This window comes from Ornithorhynchus anatinus, chromosome 7 (assembly GCF_004115215.2).
Source record: "Ornithorhynchus anatinus isolate Pmale09 chromosome 7, mOrnAna1.pri.v4, whole genome shotgun sequence".
Lineage (NCBI taxonomy): Eukaryota > Metazoa > Chordata > Mammalia > Monotremata > Ornithorhynchidae > Ornithorhynchus > Ornithorhynchus anatinus.
In genome coordinates this window covers 38,475,756-38,499,376 of record NC_041734.1, presented here as the reverse complement: position 1 = coordinate 38,499,376, position 23,621 = coordinate 38,475,756, and the positions used below count along the sequence as shown (strand labels likewise).

Below are 23,621 nucleotides of genomic sequence, written 5' to 3'. Positions count from 1 at the left end.
CTTCCCTGCTGCTGTGGCTGCCAAACAAAGGCTACACATACACTCAGGTGAAGAGGTAAAGGCTGGAAAGGGCAATGGGAGCTCTTTTCTTCTTGATGCCTATGGAATGTACATTCCTCACAGTGGGAGGGAATAGCTGAGCTATTTATGAAAGAGGGGTTACCCAGGATTTCATTTAACACTACATTTTCCCATAATTACCTGGGTTTCATCCATGGCAGAATAGTTGGCAATGGCCACGAACTCTTCACGTTCTGAACTCTCTATGAAGCTTTCTTCGGTTTCTTCTTTATTCTGCATAAAATCCAGGTTATAAAGTAGATTTTGGTACTAGACTATGGATATTCTCACCTCTGGGAATCTCAGATAAATTAATGTCTTTGATGGCTTATCATTTGATTGTTTCTTGATACTTGCATAGAACAACTACTCAGACACATTATAAGTTCCCTAAAAATGCCCTTTACCTTATTGATCAACACATTTGCTACTTTGGTGTCAGCTCTTTCGCTTTCTCCCTCACTCTTCTCTTCCTCTTACTTCGCTCTCATTCTAGCCATTCATCGATCAGAGCCAAAAGTGGAAGTAGAGTTCAAAGGTTTGCTGAGGTAGCGACGGAGTTTTCTTCCTGTACTATCATCAGTGACCTTCCTGTCCTGCTTCTTTACTTCTCTTTTTCTCACCACGTACAGGGCCAATAAAAAGTCAGAGACCCTACTCATTTATTATATGATTATTATTATTGTAGAATCCAGTGGTGTTTGGTTTTGACACACAGAATAAAAAGACCAGTTTTGAGACCCTCTCCCACACCCTATACAGATAGTTTCCCCTCTAGGTTTGTCAGATAAAGACTACAATGCTTAGCATCTTTTCTTGGTGGCTGTGTAAAAGAATCGCTGGATTTAATTATATCAAGAGACACACTTATAAGTTCCCTAAAAATGGCCTAAATCTTACTGACCAACAAATTTGCTACTTTAGTGTCAACTCTTTCATTTTTCCTTCCTTTTACTCCTCTCCCATTCCAGTTACACACTGATCAGAGACAAAAACGAAAGCAGAAAGCTTGCTGAGACAGTGGCGGGGATTTCTTCCTGCACTGGCATTTGGAGCCTTCCTCTCCTCCTCTTCTACTTCCCCTTTCATTCTAACAACCACAAGGTAAGGAAAAAGTCATTAAAAAAGCCCTGGTTTTTTATATCTTATTTATTAATTGCTTGCTGTGTGCAGAGTACTGTACTAAGCGCTTAGGGGAGTACATTGCAACAGAGTTGGTAGACATGCTCCCTGCCTATAGAGAATTTATAGTCTGCAGAGGGAAACAGACACTGATCAATCGATCAGTGCATAGTATATGGGTGCTATTATTGGGGTATCCAGGAGTGTACTGTCCTGTTTTAGCACCCAAAGTAAGGAGATCAGTTTTGAGGTCCTTTCCCCATCCTCACCCTCTAGCTACTTGGCTAAAGCATGTAATAATAATAATAATGTTTTTTGTTAAGTGCCTATCCTGAGCCAAGAACTGTACTAAGCACTGGAGTGTATAATTAGGTCAGACACAGTCTCTGTCCCTCATGGGGCTTACAGCTTAAATAGGAGGGAGAACAAATATTTAATCACCCTTTTAAAGTAGAGGAAATTGAGGCACATAGAAGTCAAGTGGCTCACCCACTGGCAGGCAAATGGCAGAGCTGGAATACAAGGTACATACAAGATCACATGCCTCATCCACTGATATTGCACCCTACATCCTCTAAGCACACCCTGTCTGGGGGTCCCACCACACCTGCTCAGTTTGGGAGAGGAAAGAAAAAAAAATCAATCAATATTTACTGAGCACTTACCGTAGGCAGAGTACTCTTCTAAGGACTTGGGAGGGTACACTATAACAGGCTTGGTAGCCAATCTGAGAGAACTAAAGTAAAAGGGGTGATCAGAAGTAAAGGCAAAACAGAAAAGCAGAAAGAAAAGAAGGCTCTCTCTCTTGCCTATTCTGAGTTGATTTACGTTGGTTCCTAGGATTGTCAGTTCAGACAGAGAAAAAGTTCCCTGGGGAGGCCTCTCAAGAGGAAAAGGGCAGAGAAGCAGCAGCATGGACCTGGGGCAAGTCACTTAACGTGTCTAGTTATCTCACCTCAGTTATCTCACCTGTAAAATGGGGATTAAGACTGTGAGCTCCACGTGGGACAGGGACTGTGTCTGACTGGATTAGCTTGTAGCTACTCCAGTGCTTAGTAGAGCACCCAGCACATAAATGTTCAACGAATACCATTAAAAAACAGCTATATTACCTATATATTGGATACACAGCCACTCCCTCTACATTTTTGAATTAACTTTTGAACTTCTTGGAACTCATCTCACTGCCTCAAAGACAAGCAGAACAGCAACCCCGAGTGAAGCAAAGGGAGAGCACCTTGGGGCTTTCTCTTCACTTCTCCTTTGCCACGTCAGACTGATATTGTGGTGTATTTTCATAGTGATCATTGTAAATATTTTAAAGACCTCTGTCCTTAGCTATGCTATAACATGGGGGTTGCATTTTGCAAAAGCCCACGTTAAGGAAAGTTAGCATTATACTACTCACTACATGACTGATATGGAGACCATTTCTTCTGAAAACACATCACACAGTATCCTGGAGGAGGTATTTCATTGGAAAAATGTTCCTTGAATCTCCTGTTACTTTCTAGCCAAAAACATGCACTCCAACAGAGCTTCCCAATACTATCTTCCTTGATACTGGGAGCCCTCTCTGTCACCTAAGCTCCATAGTTTTCGCTTTGTTGTTTTTATTTAATGGCATTTGTTAAGCGCTTATTATATACCAAGCACTGTACTAAGCGACTGGGGTAGATACAAACTAATGAGGTTGAACACAGTCCATGTCCCAAATGGGGCTCACAGTCTTAATCCCCACTTTACAGATGAGGTAACCAAGGCACAAGGAAGTAAAGTGACTTGCCCAAGGTCACACAGCAGACAAATGGCAGAGCTGGCATTAGAACCCAGGTCCTTCTGACTCCTAGGCCCAAGGTCTATCCACTAAGCCATACTGCCTTCTTGGCGGCAGTGTGCCATATCACCCTGGCTGACGCTGTCTCCCCATTTTCATCTGTGATACCATGTTGTCTGAGGGACACTTCTGACATTTCCTCACTGACAAAAGAAGGACACGCAGATGGAGGAAATACTGAATATAAAGAGAAAGATCTGCAACTCGGTTGGTAGATAAAAATATCACCACCACTCCATTGGTCCAAACACTTGTCATATCTGGGCTTGACTACGGCAGCAGCCTCCTCAAAGACCACCGGGCCCCAGTCCCTATTTCATTCTGCTGTCTGGATGATTTTTCTAAAACGCTGTATGCACATCTTCCCATTCCTCAAAACCCTCGAGGATTATCTATTCCTCTCTGCATCAAGCAGAAACTCATGACCAACTGGCTTATCAAGGCAGGCAATCAGTTTTTCCCCCCTATTTATCCTCATATCTCTCTTACTACATCCCAGATCACTCACTTGGCTCCTCTCAAGCCAACCTATTTCCTACGCCTCATTATTGTCTCTCTCACCACCAACCTTGTGCTCATGCCACCCTCCTGCCTGATGCTCTCTCCCGACTTCATATCCACAGACTTCTGTTGTTCCCATCCTCAAAACTCTCTCCAACATACATAACCACATTTATCTTCCATTATCATCCAACCCACTCATTTCACTCCTCTAACACTAACCCACTTACTGTACCTCGATCTCATCTCCCTCGCCATCAACCAACCCCTTGCCCATGTTCTCCCTCCTGCTTAGAACACCCTCCCCTTCATATCTGATAGGCCACAACTCTCCCCAACTTCAAAACACTATTAAAATCATGCCTCCTCCAGGAAGCCTTCCCTGATTAACCTCTCACAGCCCCTCGCTACTGGCTTTCCCTTCGACAGCACCGATGCACACTTCGATAATCAAGCAACACTTAATAAAGCTTGAATGCTCCTTCTCCTATCTGTTGTTTATTCAAATGTCTGTCTTGCCCACTGGATTGTTAACTCCTTGAGGGCAGGGATCATGTCTACTAATTCTGTTGTACTTTACTCCCTCAAAACCTTACAACAGCTCTCTACACACAGTTAGTAGTCAAGAAATACCCGACTGATCGACTGACTGAATGATTCTGACATCACATCTCCTCCAGGAGGCTTTTTCTGATTTTTCCACCCTAATTTCTTATCCTGCCACTTCAGCAGTTCTGCATCACCTACGTACTCGGGAACTCACACCCTCATACCCCACTGCACTCAGCTTCATATTTTTATATGATATCACTGCCCCCTGTCTATAATGTATTTTAATGTCTGTCTCCTCTGTTATACTGTAAGCTCCTTGAGGGCAAGAACCATGCCTACAACTTTTATTGTACTTTCCCAAGTGTTTAGTACAGGGCTCTGCATACATACTATTGATTAAATGATTTCTGACCCTGTGTGTGTGCGTGTGTGCGCAAACGAAAGAGGAATAGGGCAAGAGGAAGAAAATGCAGAAAGAAGAAAACAGAGGGAACCTGGAGGTGCATGGTAAGGAGGCGAATCAGGACAGGAACATATAAAATCTGGCCATTTCTGACTACTAAATTGGCTAAAGAGTCAACAACGTATCTAGCATGGAAACCAGGATCATGGTTAACATTCTCCGAATGGTCTTAACAGAAGAACCAAGAAGTGTAGAGATAAATAACCTTTTCAAATCTTAAAGTATATATAAAATTTACCTATTGACCAAAATAGAAAAATAATATGTGCAGGTCCTTCCAGCAGATAAAGGTTTCTACAATAAATATGTAGGCAAACTCTATTAAAGATAAGTGGCATCGGCAGTTCGCAGCTGAAAGTGTTGGTGAAGTGTTAGATGATACTAACACTTCATGGGAAGCAGCGTGGCTCAGTGGAAAGAGCCTGGGCTTGGGAGTCAGAGGTCATGGGTTCGAATCCCGCTCTGCCACTTGGCAACTGTGTGACTGTGGGCAAGTCACTTCACTTCTCTGGGCCTCAGTTCCCTTATCTGTAAAATGGGGATTAAGACTGTGAGCCTCACGTGGGACAACCTAATCACCTTGTATCCCCCAGTGCTTAGAACAGTGTTTTGCATATAGTAAGCGCTTAACAACTTTATGATACCTGATTCTGCCGTAAAAAACTTCAGCATCCAAATGCACAGACTACCCTGCTCTATGACATTTTACACGCTCCCTCTAGGATTCAATCCAAAGCATTTTAAACTCATTGTAGTCAGGTCATTTTAAATACATACGATCACATGCAAATATTGAATTACCTGCGATTCACTTGTGCAGTAATCTGAGGTGGACATAGTTACTTCAGATTCGCCTTCACATTTTGGGTGCTCTGCACTATTGGGCTTCATTTTCTAGTTTTTAGAAGAAAAGAAAGAGTAAAGATTTGAACTCAATGATATAGATGGGCCTCATTGTAATAATAATAGTGGTAGTAATGGCAGTTTATTTGGCCTTCAACCAAACACAAAAAATGTTCTAAGAAATAAGAGCTACTTAACCTAATATTGCATTCACAATTCTCGAATGATAGAAGTACGCAGTTTTCAAGTGATTGCCACTAATGCCTATTCTTCTCTCATAATTAGCTGACCATTAAATTAACAGAATTCAGCAATTTCTGTTGGTTGGCCCACCTATATATTAAAGACAATAAATGAAAGTAAAAATAGAGTTATAAAGACTTTTGGCCTTATTCATTCTTAAGCTTTTCAAAATTTAAATTAAAGGACAGGTGACTTGAGCTATCCACTGCTCAACAGTGACTTCAAATTACCTCTGAGTTTGAGGTAAATGATCTAAAGGAAAATTTCCAAAAGTTAGGCTAGGACTCTGGGACTTCACTGTTGATGTTCTTGAGGTTAATGTTGACTTCGAGAAATACTTACGAACTAATGTTCGTTCATTCAATCGTATTTATTGAGTGCTTACTGTGTGCTGAGCACTGGACTAAGCACTTGGAATGTACAATTCGGCGACAGATAGAGACAATCCCTGCCCAACAACGGGCTAATGTTCTACTGAGCTAATATGAACTATATGAACTAATGAACTAACGTTCATAAGAAGCAACATGGCTCAGTGGAAAGAGCCCTGGCTTAGGAGTCAGAGGTCATGGGTTCTAATCCCGACTCCACCACCTGTCAGCTGGGTGACTTTGGGCAAGTCACTTCACTTTTCGGTGCCTCAGTTATCTCATTTGTAAAATGGAGATGAAGACGGTGAGCCTCACGTGGGACAACCTGATTACTCTGTATCTTCCCCAGCGCTTAGAACAGTGCTCGGCACATAGTAAGCGCTTAACAAATACCAACATTATTATAAATTGGGGATTAAGACTGCGAGCCCCATGTAGGACCACCTGATTACCTTGTATCCACCCCAATGCTTACAACAGTGCTTTGCATATAGTAAGCGCTTAACAAATACCATAATTAGTATTATAAGCTCATAAAGAACTTACTCCCCGTGGACCACTCGGGGAGTCTTCTTTCAATTGGACATGTTTTGGCAAAATCCACCATTGATTTGTGCAGTGCCAAAGTCACTGCTTAATTTCGCTGCCAAAACACAACCGATGGGTCTTATTTTCATCCCCCTTCACCAACGTCCACAGCACAACCGATAAACGACCAAGAGGACGTGGGTAAATGCAGGATACAAAACCGATGCTTCTGAAAATGCTCCCTTCTGAAAAATCAGCCCTTTAATTAAGAATCAGATGCCTTATCTGAAAAACGAAGATGCAAAAGAAAAAACTCGAGGCAGCAGAGACTAGAGGATTAAATCAAGCTAGGGGTTGAAACACTTCGCTTCCATTTGCCTTTTGATGATTTATTTCTGAGGGTTTTCGGCTAAGTCACTTTAACCTTTTTTGTCCTCTCTTGAGCCGCAGCGGGGCTCAGTAGAAAGAGCCCGGGCCTAGGAGTCAGAGGTCATGGATTCTAATCCTGGCTCTGCCACCTGTCAGCTGTGTGACTTTGGGCAAGTCACTTCACTTCTCGGTGCCTCAGTCACCTCATCTGTAAAAGGGGGATTAAAAAGACTGTGAGCCCCACGTGGGACAACCTGATTACCCTGTATCTACCCCAGCGCTTAGAACAGTGCTCTGTACCTAGTAAGTGCTTAAGAAACACCAACATTATTATTATTAGCATTAATCTGCTTTCAGAGAAATCTGGACGATAACTGTTGCCGAATTGTACATTCCAAACGCTTAGTACAGTGCTCTGCAGATATTAAGCGCTTAACAAATGCCATCCTTATTATTATTATTGGGCAAGGAGGGTCTCTATATGTTGCCCCATTGTACCATCCAAGCGCTGAGTACAGTGCTCTGCACATAGTAAGCACTCAAATGCCATCATTATTATTATTATTGGGCAGGGAGGGTCTCTATCTGTTGCCCCATTGCACCATCCAAGCGCTGAGAACAGCGTGGCTCAGTGGAAAGAGCCTGGGCTTGGGAGTCAGAGGTCATGGGTTCAAATCCCAGCTCTGCCACTTGTCAAATGTGTGACTCAGGGCGAGTCATTTCACTTCTCTGGGCCTCAGTCACCTCAACTGTAAAATGGGAATTGAGACTATGAGCCTCATGTGGGACAACCTGATTACTCTCTATCTACCCCAGCACTTAGAACAGTGCTCTGCACATAGTAAGCGCTTAACAAATAACATTATTATTATATTACAGTACTCTGCGTATAGTAAGCACTCAATAAATACCATTGAATAAAAAATTAATTTTACTCTTTACAATGAATGAACATTGCCTAGCACACAGTAAGCGCTTAACAAATACCATCATTATTATTATTATTATTGGGCAGGGAGGGTCTCTATCTGCTACCCAATTGTACCATCCAAGCACTGAGTACAGTGCTCTGCACATAGTAAGCACTCAATAAGTACCACTGAATAAAAAATGAATGTTACTCTTTACAGGTGAATGAACAGTGCCTGGAACACAGTAAGCGCTTAACAAATACCATCATTATTATTATTATTATTAGGCAGGGAGGGTCTCTATCTGTTGTCCCATTGCACCATCCAAGCACTGAGTCCAGTGCTCTGCGCATAGTAAGCTCTCAATAAAGACCACTGAATAAAAAATGAATGTTACTCTTTACTGGTGAATGAACAGTGCCTGGCACACAGTAAGTGCTTAACAAATACCAACATCATTAGTATTATTATTATGAGGCCAACATCATTAGCATTATTATGATGAGGCCAACATCATTAGTATTATTATCAAGAGGCCAACATCATTAGTATTATGATGATGAGGCCAACATCATTAGTATTATTATCAAGAGGCCAACATCATTAGTATTATTATGATGAGGCCAAGATCATTACTATTATTATGAGGCCAACATCATTGGCATTATTATGATGAGGCCAAAATCATTACTATTATTATCATGAGGCCAACATCATGAGCATTATTATGATGAGGCCAAAATCAGTAGCATTATTAGGATAAGGCCAACATCATGAGTATTATTATGAGGAGGCCAAAATCATTACTACTATCATCATCATTAGCAAAATTATGATGAGGCCAAAATCATTACCATTATTAGGATAAGGCCAACATCATGAGTATTATTATGAGGAGGCCAAAATCATTACTGTCATTATGATGAGGCCAACATCATCAGCATTATTATGATGAGGCCAAAATCATTACTATTATTATGATGAGGCCAACATCATGAGCATTATTATGATGAGGCCAAAATCATTACTATTATTATCATGAGGCCAACATCATTGGCATTATTATGATGAGGCCAAAATCATTACTATTATTATCATGAGGCCAACATCATAAGCATTATTATGATGAGGCCAAAATCAGTAGCATTATTAGGATAAGGCCAACATCATGAGTATTATTATGAGGAGGCCAAAATCATTACTACTATTATCATGAGACCAACATCATTAGCAAAATTATGATGAGGCCAAAATCATTACCATTATTAGGATAAGGCCAACATCATGAGTATTATTATGAGGAGGCCAAAATCATTACTGTTATTATGATGAGGCCAACATCATGAGCATTATTATGATGAGGCCAAAATCATTACTATTATTATCATGAGGCCAACATCATTAGTATTATTATGATGAGGCCAACATCATCAGCATTATTATGACGAGGCCAACATCATTAGCATTATCATGATGAGGCCAAAATCATTACTATTATTATCATGAGGCCAACATCATTAGAATTATTATGATGAGGCCAACATCATGAGCATTATTATGATGAGGCCAAAATCATTAGTATTATTATGATGAGGCCAACATCATCAGCATTATTATGACGAGGCCAACATCATTAGCATTATCATGATGAGGCCAAAATCATTACTATTATTATCATGAGGCCAACATCATTAGAATTATTATGATGAGGCCAACATCATGAGCATTATTATGATGAGGCCAAAATCATTAGTATTATTATGATGAGGCCAACATCATCAGCATTATTATGACGAGGCCAACATCAATAGCATTATCATGATGAGGCCAAAATCATTACTATTATTATCATGAGGCCAACATCATTAGAATTATTATGACAAGGCCAATATCATTAGCATTATTACGACGAGGCCAACATCATTAGCATTATTATGACAAGGCCAACATCATTAGTATTATTATTATTGAGGCCAACATCATTAGTATTATTATTATGAGGCCAAAATCATTACTATTATTATCATGAGGCCAACATCATTGGAATTATTATGATGAGGCCAATATCATTATTAGGATGAGGCCAACATCATTACTATTATGATGATGAGGCCAAACTCTTCAGCATTACTATGATGAGGTCAAAATCATTAGCATTATTATGATGAGGCCAATATCATTACTATTATGACGATGAGGTCAAAATCATTCGCATTATTATGATGAGGTCAAAATCATTCGCATTATTATGATGAGGCCAATATCATCATTATTAGGATGAGGCCAACATCATCACTATTATGATGATGAGGCCAAAATCATCAGCATTATTATGATGAGGCCAAAATCATTATTATTATTATGAGGCCAATATCATTAGGACGAGGCCAACATCATTACTATTATGATGATGAGGCCAAAATCATCAGCATTATTATGATGAGGCCAAAATCATTAGCATTATTATGATGCGGCCAAAATCATTAGTATTATTATTATGAGGCCAATATCATCATTATTGGGATGAGGCCAACATCATTACTATTAGGATGATGAGGCCAAAATCATTAGCATTATTATGATGAGGCCAAAATCATTAGTATTATTAGGATGAGGCCAACATCATTACTATTAGGATGATGAGGCCAAAATCATCAGCATCATTACGACGAGGCCCTCGACACTTTCAAAATCAGGGTGAGCGTCATACCTAATTCGACAGGCGCGAAAAGTCGGTTTTTCGGCGTGTGGCCCCGGAGGGCGTCTTATCTGTCCTTAACCGATTTTAGGGCTAGTCCGGCCACCCAGAGGAAAAGCGGGGAGGCGGTTCTTTGGAGGGGGGGAGAAATCGGGGCGGGGGGAAGGTCTGAAAAAGACGAAAAAGGGGGGTCGGGGTGGGGGGTCCCGGGCGCTAGGCCGCAAGGCGAGGGGACCAGCAAGCCCGACCGACCGCCGCGGGGACGAGCTGCTCGGCCCCGCCCCACTGCGCAGGCGCAATGGCAGCGGGAGCGAGCGGCGGGGGCGCGCTCTGAGGGCGGGAAGAAGGGCGGGAAGAAGGGCGGGAAGAAGGGAGGGACCGGCAATGGCGGCGTCTGAGGGGAAGCCCGCCCTGCCCGACGGAAAGCGGCGCGGGCTTAGGGCCTCGGGGGGACCTGGGTTCTAATCCTGACTCGCCACGTGTCAGTTGGGTGATTTGGGATTAGAGGCACTTCATGAGTTCAGTCAGTCGTAGTTACCGAGCGCCCACTGAGAGACACACAACAAGTAGACAGGCCTCCCTGCCAGCAAGCAGCATAATTCAGTGGCAAGAGCCCGGGCTTGGGAGTCAGAGGGCGTGGGTTCTAATCCTGACTCGCCACTTGTCAGCTGGGTGATTTGGGATTAGAGGCACTTCATGAGTTCAGTCAGTCGTAGTTACCGAGCGCCCACTGAGAGACACACAACAAGTAGACAGGCCTCCCTGCCAGCAAGCAGCATAATTCAGTGGCAAGAGCCCGGGCTTGGGAGTCAGAGGGCGTGGGTTCTAATCCTGACCCGCCACTTGTCAGCTGGGTGATTTGGGATTAGAGGCACTTCATGAGTTCAGTCAGTCGTAGTTACTGAGCGCCCACTGAGAGACACACAACAAGTAAACAGGCCTCCCTGCCAGCAAGCAGCATAATTCAGTGGCAAGAGCCCGGGCTTGGGAGTCAGAGGGCGTGGGTTCTAATCCTGACCCGCCACTTGTCAGCTGGGTGACTTGGGGCTTCGGGGCACTTCATGAGTTCAGTCAGTCGTACTTATTGAGCGCCCACTGAGAGACACAGGACAAGTAGACAGGCCTCCCTGCCAGCAAGCAGCATAATTCAGTGGCAAGAGCCCAGGCTTGGGAATCAGAGGTCACGGGTTCTAATCCTGACTCGCCACGTGTCAGCTGGGTGACTTGGGATTAGAGGCACTTCATGAGTTCAGTCAGTCGTAGTTATTGAGCGCCCACTGAGAGACACACAAGTAGTCAGGCCTCACTGCCACCAAGCAGCGTAATTCAGTGGCAAGAGCCCGGGCTTGGGAGTCAGAGGGCGTGGGTTCTAATCCTGACCCGCCACTTGTCAGCTGGGTGACTTGGGGCTTCGGGGCACTTCATGAGTTCAGTCAGTCGTACTTATTGAGCGCCCACTGAGAGACACAGGACAAAGCAAGTAGACGGGCCTCACTGCCACCAAGCAGCATGTGGCAGTGGCAAGAGGCCAGGTTTGGAAGTCAGAGGTCATGGGTTCTAATCCTGACTCTGCCATGTGTCAGCTGGGTGACTTGAGGATACGAGGCACTTCATGAGTTCAGTCAGTCATACTTATTGAGCGCCTACTGTGCACAGAACACAGGCCTCAGCGGTTGGAAAGTACAATTGGGCAACAGGGAGAGACCATCCCTACACCACAACAGGCTTACAGTCTCCAAGGTGGGGAGATGGACCACGAACAAAACCAGTAGACAGGTCTCACTGCCAGCAAGCAGCGTGGTGCAGTGGCAAGAGCCCAGGCTTGGGAATCAGAGGTCGTGGGTTCTAATCCTGACTCACCACTTGTCAGTTGGGTGACTTGGGGCTTCGAGGCACTTCATGAGTTCAGTCAGTCATAGTTACCGAGCGCCCACTGAGAGACACAGGACAAAACGAGTAGACAGGTCTCACTGCCACCAAGCAGCATAATTCAGTGGCAAGAGCCCGGGCATGGGAGTCAGAGGTCGTGGGTTCTAATCCTGACTCACCACGTGTCAGCTGGGTGATTTGGGATTAGAGGCACTTCATGAGTTCAGTCAGTCGTAGTTACTGAGCGCCCACTGAGAGACACACAACCAGTAGACAGGCCTCCCTGCCACCAAGCAGCATAATTCAGTGGCAAGAGCCCGGGCTTGGGAGTCAGAGGGCATGGGTTCTAATTCTGACTCGTCACTTGTCTGCAGGGTGACTTGGGGCTTCGAGGCACTTCATGAGTTCAGTCAGTCGTAGTTACCGAGTGCCCACTGAGAGACACAGGACAAAACGAGTAGACAGGTCTCACTGCCACCAAGCAGCATAATTCAGTGGCAAGAGCCCGGGTTGGGAGTCAGAGGTCGTGGGTTCTAATCCTGACTCGCCACGTGTCAGCTGGGTGACTTGGGATTAGAGGCACTTCATGAGTTCAGTCAGTCGTAGTTACTGAGCGCCCACTGAGACACAGGACAAAACGAGTAGACAGGCCTCACTGCCACCAAGCAGCGTGGGGCAGTGGCAAGAGCCCGGGCTTGGGAGTCAGAGGGCATGGGTTCTAATCCTGACCTGCCACTTGTCTGCTGGGTGACTTGGGGCTTCGAGGCACTTCATGAGTTCAGTCAGTCGTAGTTACTGAGCGCCTACTGTGCACAGAACACAGGCCTCATCGCTTGGAAAGTACAATTAGGCAACAGGGAGAGACCATCCCTACACCACAACGGGCTTACAGTCTCCAAGCGGGGGGAACGGACCATAAACAAAACAAGTAGACAGGTCTCACTGCCAGCAAGCAGCGTGGTGCAGTGGCAAGAGCCCAGGCTTGGGAGTCAGAGGTCGTGGGTTCTAATCCCGCCTCTGCCACTTGTCAGCTTCAAGTCACTTCATTCGTTCAGTCAGTGGTACTTACTGAGCGCCTACTGAGAGCCACAAAGTGAAACAAGTAGACGGGCCTCACTGCCAGCAAGCAGTGTGGTTTGGTGGCAAAGGCCGGGCTTGGGAGTCAGAGGTCGTGGGTTCTAATGCCACCTCCGCCACTTGTCAGCTGGGTGACTTGGGCCTTCAAGTCACTTCGTTTGTTCAGTCAGTTGTAGTCATTGAGCACCTACTGTGCACAGAACACAGGCCTCATCACTTGGAAAGTACCACTGGGCAACAGAGAGAGACCATCTCTACCCCATAATGGGCTCACAGTCTCCAAGGGGTGGGGAGATGGACCACAAAACAAAACAAGTAGACAGACCTCACTACCATCAAGCAGCGTGGTTCAGTGCCAAGAGCCCGGGTTTGGGAATCAGAGGTCGTGGGTTCTAATCCCGGCTCCACCACGTCAGCTGGGTGACTTTGGGCAAGTCACTTCTCTGCGCCCTCAGTGACCTCATCTGGAAAATGGGCATTAAGACCATGAGCCCCACGTAGGACAACCTGATTACCTTGTACCCCCAGCACTTAGAACACTGCTTGGCACATAGAAAGCACTTAACAAATGCCATCATCATTATTATTATCATTACTCAAAAAGATAAATAAAACCATAGACAATTGCACATCATTAAGGAAATAAATAGAGCAATAAATATGCACAAATATACCCAAGTGTTGTGGGGAGGGGAAGGGGGTAAAGTAGATGCAGGGAGTCAGGGCGATGGGGAGGGGAGGAGGAGCAGAGGGAAAGGGAAGACAGTCTGGGAAGGCCTCCTGGAGGAGGTGAGCTCTCAGTAGGTGTTTGAAGAGGGGAGGGGAGTTACTTCACTTCCCTGGGCCTCAGTACCCAGAGAAGCAGCGTGGCTCAGTGGAAAGAGCCCGGGCCTGGGAGTCCGAGGTCATGGATTCTAATCCCGGCCCTGCCACTTGTCAGCTGTGTGACTGGGGTTAAGTCACTTAACTTCTCTGTGCCTCAGTTACCTCATCTGTAAAATGGGGATTAAGACTGTGAGCCCCACGTGGGACAACCTGATTAGCCTGTATCTCCCCCAGTGCTTAGAACAGTGATTTGCACATAGTAAGTGCTTAACAAATGCTATCATTCATCTGTCAAATGTGGATTAAGACTGTGAGCCCTATTCATTCACTCATTCAAACATATTTATTGAGCACTTACTGTGTGCAGACCACTGTACTAACCGCTTGGAAAGTACAATTCGGTAACAGATAGAGACAGTCCCTACCACGGTCCAATCTAATTTGCTTGTATCCACCCCAGTGCTTAGTACAGTGTCTGGCACATACTAAGCACTCAACAAATACTATTACTGTTGGCAGAATACTGTTCTAAGCACTTGGGAGAATACAATATAACAATAAACAGACACATTCCCTGCCCAGGACAAGGTTATAATCTAGAGGGGGAGACAGACAAATCTATAAATAAATAAATTACAGATATGTATATAAGTGCTGGGGGGGGGGGGGATTGAATAAAGGGAGCAAACCAGGGTGATGCAGAAGGGAGAGGGAGAAGAAATCAGGGCTTAGTCAGGGAAGGTCTATTGGAGGAGATGTGCCTTCGATAAGGCTTTGAAGTGGGGGAGACAGTACACCATAACAGAGTTGGTAGACATGTTCCCTGCCCAAAGGGACACAGTTTACAGTGCAGAGGAAGTCTTCAGGGAATGGATGACTTGCCATCTCCACCGTGGGGCACAAAGTCCCTCCCCTCCAATGCCCAACAGAAAGCCCACATTATTCATCTCCGGGAGTGGAGATATAGAATATGAAAGATGTAGGGTGTATGAATTACTAAAGGAATGGACAGGACAATGAGGCACAAATGCCGGAAGCCCTTGGGACCCTGCCAGCAGAATCCCTCTGCTCCCTCTATCTTCCTTCACCTCTCCGCAGCTAAACCCTCTTCTCCCCACTTTCCCTCTCCTCCTCCCCCACTCCCGTCCCACCCCCTCAGTACTGTACTCGTCCGCTCAACTGTATATATCTTCATCACCCTATTTATTTTGTTTATTTTGTTTAATGAGATGTACATCACCCTGATTCTATTTATTTGCCATTGTTTTTATGAGATGTTCTTCCCCTTGACTCTATTTATTACCATTGTTCTTGTCGGCCTGTCTCCCCCGATTAGACCGTAAGCCCATCAAAGGGCAGGGACTGTCCCTATCTGTTGCCAACTTGTACATTCCAAGCGCTCAGTACAGTGCTCTGCACATAGTAAGCGCTCAATAAATACTATTCAATGAATGAATGAAGGCCAGTGTCCAGGATGAGTTGTTATAAGGTGTGAATGAAATATGTGCACGCAAAACAAAGGCAGTGGGTAATATAAAGGTGGGAGCCTCTAGTTCTCTTCCTTCCTTCCTCTTTCTCCCTATCCTCCTTGCTGCTGGTTGTTCCTCCAAAGGGGGAAGTCCAAGCAGGCCTGTTTCTTCCCTTTAATCAGGAGGTCATCTAAGTGGCAAAAAAAGAAATCTTTCGGAAACCCTTCTGTGATAAACTGCCTATCAAATCCAAGGGTTGGTGATCACTGCTTTAGTGAAGAGCCCTTACCGGGTTGAAGTAGAGAGATGAGTCAAAGGTAATGCCAAAGTGGTGGCCTTGTGAGACGGGGAGGATGGTGTTTGTGTCAACAGGATGGGAAAGATGGGGAGGAAAGGGTTTAGGTGGGAAGGTGAGATGACAGAGAAGCAGCGTGGCTCAATGAAAAGAGCCTGGGCTTCAGTCAGAGGTCATGGGTTCGAATCCCCGCTCTGCCACCTGTCAGCTGTGTGACTGTGGGCAAGTCACTTCACTTCTCTGTGCCTCAGTTACCTTATCTGTAAAATGGGGATTAACTGTGAGCCTCATGTGGGACGACCTGATTACCCTGTATCTCCCCCAGCGCTTAGAAAAGTGCTCTGCACATAGTAAGCGCTTAACAAATACCAACATTATTATTAAGTTCGGTTTTGGACCTGTTGAGTTGGAGGTGTCGGCAGAAGGAAATGTGAAATTGGAGAGAGGAGAGAGATCGAGGCCGGAGAGCTAGATTTGAGAGTCATCCACATAGAGATGCTAGTTGAAGCTATGAGAGTGGATGAGCTGTATAATCACAATATCAGCTGTCTGGCAGGAATGTTGATAGTAGTACTAAAAGTAAGGAAATAGTAGTGCTGGAGCTACACCATTTGTGGTGGAAGTTTCTGACTGAAGAACCAGCTAGGATGGTCCCAGAGGTAGACAGGCCTAGCCAGAATCCTGAAAAATAACTGACCACATTTGCTGGCTTAAGTGGGTAATGAAGACTATGTTGATAGCAAGGAAAGCATAAGCCTGTCTTCAGAGGAACCTGCCCAGGCATGAAGAGTTGCACATCCCCCCAGGTTACACCACTTATAGCCACCGGGTTCTGTAAAGTGAAGGTTGAGTTCTTGCCAAACCTCGCTTTAAGGGAAACTTGCTTACTAGTATTCACCTGTTCTGATGCTACTTGCATAATAAAAATTATGGTATTTGTTAAGTGCTTAATATGTGCCAGGCACTGTACTAAGCGCTGGGGTGGATACAAGCCAACTGGGTTGGACACAGTCCCTGTCCCCCATGGGGCTCGCAGTCTTAATCCCCATTTTCCAAAGGAGGTGAGGCACAGAGAAGTCAAGTGACTTGCCCAAGGTCACACAGCAGACAAGTGGCAGAGCCAGAATTAGAACCCAGGTCCTTCTGACTTCCAGGCCGCGCTCTATCCACTAGGCAGAGGGAAAACTTTGTCCCCACCCCCAAGATCAAGGGCTTCTCTCAAATGCTCCCCTACAGACATGCATTTCAAACTCTTCAGTCTTAAATCTTGAAATATGCATTCAAAATATTATTCCTTAAAATGTTGACTGCCGCTACATGTGCATGCCTTCAAGTAAGTTTCCTCCAGGAGCAAGGAGATTCATGCTGTGGGAAGAATATTCACTAGTTCCCTAATAGTATTCTAACCACTCATTCATTCAAAACAAAACACCTGTTATCGTAGAAACTGACACTTCAAAGATAATCAGCACCCCGAATGCTACATCCAGTCATAGCAGGCAAGTTCTCCTCTGCCTCCCACCTCCTCACCATCCCCCGTTGTCGCCTATCCCGCCATCGACCCCTGGCCCACGTCTTCCCGCTGTCCTGGAACGCCCTCCCTCCTCACCTCTGCCAAACTAACTCTCTTCCCCTCTTCAAAGCCCTACTGAGAGCTCACCTCCTCCAAGAGGCCTTCCCAGACTGAGCTTCCCCTTTTCCCTCTGCTCCCTCTCTGCCCCCCTTCACCTCCCCTCAATTAAGACCCCTTTCTCCCCCCTTTCCCTCTGCTCCTCCCCCTCTCCCTTCCCCTCTCCTCGGCACTGTCCTCATCGCTCATTTGCATTTATTTTTATTACCCTATTTATTTTGTTAATGAGATGTCCATCCCCTTGATTCTATTTATTGCCACTGTTCTTGTCTGTCTCCCCCGATTAGACTGTAAGCCTGTCGATGGGCAGGGATTGTCTCTATCTGTTGCCGACTTGTCTATTCCAAGCGCTTAGTACAGTGCTCTGCGCATAGTAAGCACTCAATAAATACTATTGAATGAATGAATGAAAAGTCATTTCCCTCTTCTTCCCCTTCCTTGCCTCTGCCCTTTCCTGGCTTCCGCTGTTCCCAGTTGCTTTACTGGACTCATCCAACACCCCAATGGCCAGACGGTGGAAGGGACGACACAAATGAGGCAGTGGTCCCCAGCCCCTGCCAGAGGGCAACTTGGTCAGAGGAAAAGGGAGAAGAAAAAAAGCTGCTGCAGCCATGTGTACCTCAAAAGATGATCCAACCCCCTCTAGACTGTAAGCTCGTCGTGGAACATGTCGACCAACTCTATCATACTGTATTCTCCTGAGTGCTTAGCACAGTGCCCTGCACACTGTAAGTACTCAATAAATACAACATGTCAGGGCTTGCACTATAGCCTGGGCAGATCAATCAATATCATTTACTGAGTGCTTACTCTGTGCAAAGCACTGCACTAAGCACTCGGAAGAGTATAATGGGGTTAGCTGTCCTTGGGGAGAGGAAACAAGAATAAGAAGATCATGAAAATGGATGCTCCAGGCATCTCACCACCCACAAGTTGGCCCTGCTTAGAGAAGGTATTTTTGGTCCTGAGCTAGGTATATGAAAATATGCATGCAATATTTCACCACTGGCGCACGATCTTATATTTAAACCAAAAAGATGCCAGTTAAAAAAGAACATGAATGAAATTAACAAATATAACCCTTAGAGTTCTAATCTTCTTATAAACACCTCATATTAAATAAAAATGCCCAAAAAACTTAGTCATGAAAGGTTTAATTCAAACAAATATTTAGGCCATGGTGCTAAGAACAGACCTAGAGCTTTCCATCTTAATAAACACCACACAGCTTTGACTGGGACATTTCCTGTCTAATTTTGAGGATGCAGTTTTGCTAGGCACCAGTAGCCCACTAGCAGCAAGTACTATGAAAAACAGCTTTGTTTAGAATGTGCTCTCTATTTATCAACCTCCAGTTCTCTTTTCAAAATCAAATGAAAGTGAAGAGGGGAAAAAAAAACTTATTTTGCACTAGCTTGTTAGAGTTGCCATGGGGTCCAAAGCAAACATCTATTTTGTGGTCAAATACCCACTTGTTTGTGTTGTAGGTGAGTTTTTTATTCCAGATTTGCTTTGCCATGGCACTCCTGCTGTGTTTATACTCAGGAGGTCCATCTCTAGAGGGCCTATTTTTAAATAGATTGATGGAATTTAATGCAAAATATTAAAAATACGAAAACATCAATGAAATGCGTATCCTTTAGACAATCAGTGCCATACTCTTGGGCTTTCTGGCATTAAACTCTTGTGGATTATGGGTCCATGAAATGTAAACCATTTAAACAACAAATCTATTCTTCATTTGTTTGGGCCTTTGGATACTTGAAAAACAAATAGTCTTCTATCCTTCTGGTGGTACCATGCTGACCATATGGCCAGGGTGCCAATTTTCATACACGTGGGATGTCAAAAACTCGCCTTCACTCGATACTGTGCCTATTTGATAGGAGGAGTCAGCCTTCTGGCACCAGTTGCAACAGAGACCACCCGCTGACCCGGTGCTATCAGTATCCATTCTATTGCCACCTTTCAACTCTGAGCTGACTCAGATACCAGTTGAATAATCCAAAATAAGTTATTAGAGGGAAAATTTTAAAGGCTGAAGAAGAGTCTATAGATCAAGGGACAATATTGAGCCCTTACAATGTTCAAGGCACTGTACTAAGCAGATGAGAAAGTACGTAGATATAGTTTTCCTCACCACAAACAATAAAAAAATAAATAAGACCTTTCCTTGCTTTCTCTTTTCTTGTTTCCCACCTGATCCTTCCCATTTCTCAATTCCCAGTGCCCCTCTGCCTGGAAATGCAGGAATGCTAACCTGACTCTAGGTAGCCTGGAGTACTGAACACAAATTCTTACAAAAGAGAAGGTATTGTGGAAAGGATAAAGGTGTTGGGGTTGCTTGGTGGTTAGGGAGTGACTGAGTATCTCTACTTTAGTGTCTGGTCTTGTGCTGCCGAGTCATCTCCAATCCATAGCAACTCCGTGGACACATAACGCCCCACCTCCACCTGCAATCGTTCTGGTAGTGTATGCAGAGTTTTCTTGGCGAAAATGCAGAAGTGTTTAACCATGCACTTCTTCCTGACTGTAAACTTGAGTCTCTGCCCTCAAGTCTTTCCCATGGAACTGCTGCCCAGCACAGGTGAGTTTTGACTTGTAGCAGATTGTCTTCCACTCGCTAGCCACTGTCCGAGCTAGGAATGGAATGGTTATGTCACTGCTTGACTCTTCCTCCCAGAGCCAAGGCTGGTAGAGTATTGGAAACTCTCCAGATGCGAACCTGAGGGGGGCTACTCAAGTGTATGGAGATTTTACGAGAACAATGACGGGCGTTCACTACATCAGGTCAGATAATGATAATGATAATTATGGTATGTGTTAAGTGCTTACTATGTTCCAGGCACTGTACTAAGCGCTGGGGTGGATACAAGCAAATCAGGTTGGACAGAGTCCATGTCCCACATAATAATAATAATAATAATGTTGGTATTTGTTAAGCGCTTACTATGTGCCGAGCACTGTTCTAAGCGCTGGGGTAGACACAGGGGAATCAGGTTGTCCCACATGGGGCTCACAGTCTTAATCCCCATTTTACAGATGAGGGAACTGAGGCACCGAGAAGTGAAGTGACTTGCCCACAGTCATCAGCTGACAGGTGGCCGAGCCGGGATTCGAACCCATGACCTCTGACTCCAAAGCCCGTGCTCTTTCCACTGAGCCACGCTGCTTCTCATGGGGTTCACCATCTTAATCCCATTTTGTAGATGAGGTAACTGAGGTACGGGGCGTTAAATGACTTGCCTAAGGCCACAGAGCAGACAAGTGGGAGAGCCGGTATCAGAACCCATGACCTTCTGATTCCCAGGCCCATGCTCTATCCACTACACCATGCTACGAGGTGTTGACATGTCAGATATGAGAAAGCATGTTTAAGTTGAAGCTATGTGTAGTTTGACTCGTGAAAATAAAAACTTCTTATCTCTGAGAATGATTAAGAGAATTAGCACGGCCTAGCGTGTAGAGTACTGGCCTGGGAGTCAGAAGGACCTGGATTCTAATCCCGGCTCTACCACTCATCTGCTATGTGACCTTGGACAAGTCATTTAGCTTTTCTGTGCCTCAGTTACCTCATCTGTAAAATGGGAATTAAGACTGTGAGTCCAATGTGGGCAGGGACTGTGTCCAACCTGACTGGCATGTAACTACCCCAGCATTTAGTACACTGCCTGGAACATAGAAAGCACTTAAATACCATAAACAAAATAACTCTAGGACAGAGGAAATGGACTTTCAATCCCTGGACAAAGCAGGGCTTTTTGGGTGGTAACTCCGCCGCTTGCTAGCTGTGTGACTTTGGGCAAATCACTTAACTTCTCTGTGCCTCAGTTACCTCATCTGTAAAATGGGGATTAAAACTGTGATCCCCATGTGGGACAACCTGATCACCTTATATCCCCCCAGCACTTAGAACAGTGCTTTGCATATAGTAAGTGCTTAACAAATACCACCATTACTATTAACTAACCTGGAGGGAAGAGAGCTAGACTAGATTGATCCCTCAGATTGTCTTTTTTGTTCTATAATTTTTCATTGTTATTTTTCAACCAACAAGGGGTGCAAAATAATGGCCTAGGAGAATCCTGAGTTTTCATACAAGGAGCAGGAAGGAAGGGAAGGGAAAACCTCTCTGCTCTGTGCATGAATAGAACACAATCCTGTGCAAGGGTCATCACTCCTTTCTTGAATAGTTCCAGCCTGCCCTACTGAAAGCGGGTGTGCCACATTGGAACCTCGGGGACCAGGGAAGGATCTGTGAGGGTTTTGAGGAAGAGAGGAGAGAGATTTTCTTTCATCTTCTAAGAGAAGCAATGTGGCCTACTAGAAAGAGCACGGGCCTGGGACACAGAGGAACTGGGTTCTAATCCCACCTCTGCCACCCACCTGCTGTGTGACGTTGGGCAAATCACTTAATTTCTTAATTTCACTGCAACTCAGTTTCCACCTATGTAAAATGGGAGTTCAGTACCTATTCTCCTTCCTACTCTATCTGTGGGCCCCATATGGGACAAGGAATCAGAAGGATTTGGGTTCTAATCCCGGCTCTGGCACCTTAATCAATCTTATTGAGTGCTGTGTTCAGAGCACTGTACTAAGCACTTGGGAGAGTACAATATAACAGAGATGACTTGTCTGTTGCATGACCTTGATCAAGTCACTTAACTTCTCTATGCCTCAGTTACCTTATCTGAAAAATGGGGATTAAGACTGTGAACCCCATGTGGGTCATGGACTGTGTTCACCCCAGTTAGCTTGCATCTACCCCAGTGCTAAGTACAGTGCCTGGCATATAGTGCTTAACAAATACAGTTATTATTACTATTATTATTACTACTACTAATATTAACTACCATTAAAATGTGTTTTGCCAGGTTACTCTATAAGTGGTGTAGAGGTGTTGGGTATTTCTCCTCTCCATGCCCCCCCTCTCAATCTGGGCACATTCAGGCTTATGTTAGAGTGCAGTGATGTGTTTGAACAGAACCATATTGGAAGAGAAGATGTCCTCCCTACCACTTTACCTTATTGAAGACTTCCTTCCTCCTGTTTCCAGCAGTCTGTTTTTAACCGCAGAGTGAATAGGGCCAGGATTTTTACATCAAACCTAAAGAAACATAATATCAGAATTAGGTTCCTATAGCAAACATTTAAAATGGGCAGCCTGGGGGAAAAAAAAATCCAAAAAACTTATGTGACCTGGTATTCAGGTCAGGAATTTTAGAAACATAATTATTTTCATAGTGTAGCATTTTTCTCTAGTATTAACAGGAAACCTTGACAGGGGAACATCACTTCTTATTTTTACAAGTTATTAAACACTGCTTGATATTCTAAAATTCTTTAGATGACTCTTCTCAATAATTTGTATCCATCTGACTTCCTATCTCTAAAAAACCTAAACAAAATACAAATTCAATGTCAAATACTGAGTTTTTACCACTGGAAGACCAAAAGAGATTCCATTTTTATGTTACCATTCATTGCTGACTCTTAGAAAGTGAATGGTTGTTCTATTTGTTTGCCTTAGGGTATTTTACTTGTTGATTGGCTTGTACAAAACTTTTAAAAAGTGGCTCTCATATGTAAGTAACATCAATTTTCAGTCTCACCGATGTCTATTTACCAATCTAGAACTACTTCACTTTGTCTGCAAGCCTCCAGAAAGAAAGATACATATTTTGTAAAATGCTAAGGCTGGGTCAGCTGCTTATGTTACCTGAAGGGAGAAGTGAAGGCATTAGTAATGCAATTATCATCTTTTCCTTAGGAAAACAGCTTAGCTGATGCTTTGACCTACTGAATCGTCCCTTCCAATTCTTAAAGAAATTATCATATTCACATCACTATTCAGTGCCCAATTTGAAGTCAACCACAGTTGGGTGAATGATTTCCCCCTTTCTCCTCTCCCTGTCCCTCTTTTCGTCTTTGGTAATTCTGACTTAACATTCTTCTAAA

General features: G+C 44.4%; 1 protein-coding gene and 1 non-coding gene across 3 annotated transcripts in view; both read right to left on the bottom strand.

Moving 5' to 3' along the window:
• The window catches only part of PRMT2 (protein arginine methyltransferase 2), a 33,522-nt gene extending 22,838 nt beyond the window's left edge, over positions 1 to 10,684 (bottom strand). Inside the window, exons 1-3 of one of the 2 annotated variants that reach the window (XM_029069958.2) lie at positions 10,511 to 10,684; positions 5,337 to 5,429; positions 202 to 294 (exon numbers count right to left, since the gene is read on the bottom strand). In XM_029069958.2, coding sequence (XP_028925791.1) covers positions 202 to 294; positions 5,337 to 5,426 — 183 coding nt within the window. In that variant the 5' untranslated portion in view covers positions 5,427 to 5,429; positions 10,511 to 10,684. The remainder of the gene's footprint in view (positions 1 to 201; positions 295 to 5,336; positions 5,430 to 10,510) is intronic. The other variant, XM_029069959.2, reaches the window with a different exon arrangement.
• Positions 10,685 to 20,260: 9,576 nt separating this feature from the next.
• On the bottom strand, positions 20,261 to 20,398 carry LOC114813392. Its single transcript, XR_003761114.1, has one exon. It is a non-coding gene; the product is annotated as a small nucleolar RNA SNORA7 (small nucleolar RNA).
• Between the last annotated feature and the right edge of the window lie 3,223 nt (positions 20,399 to 23,621).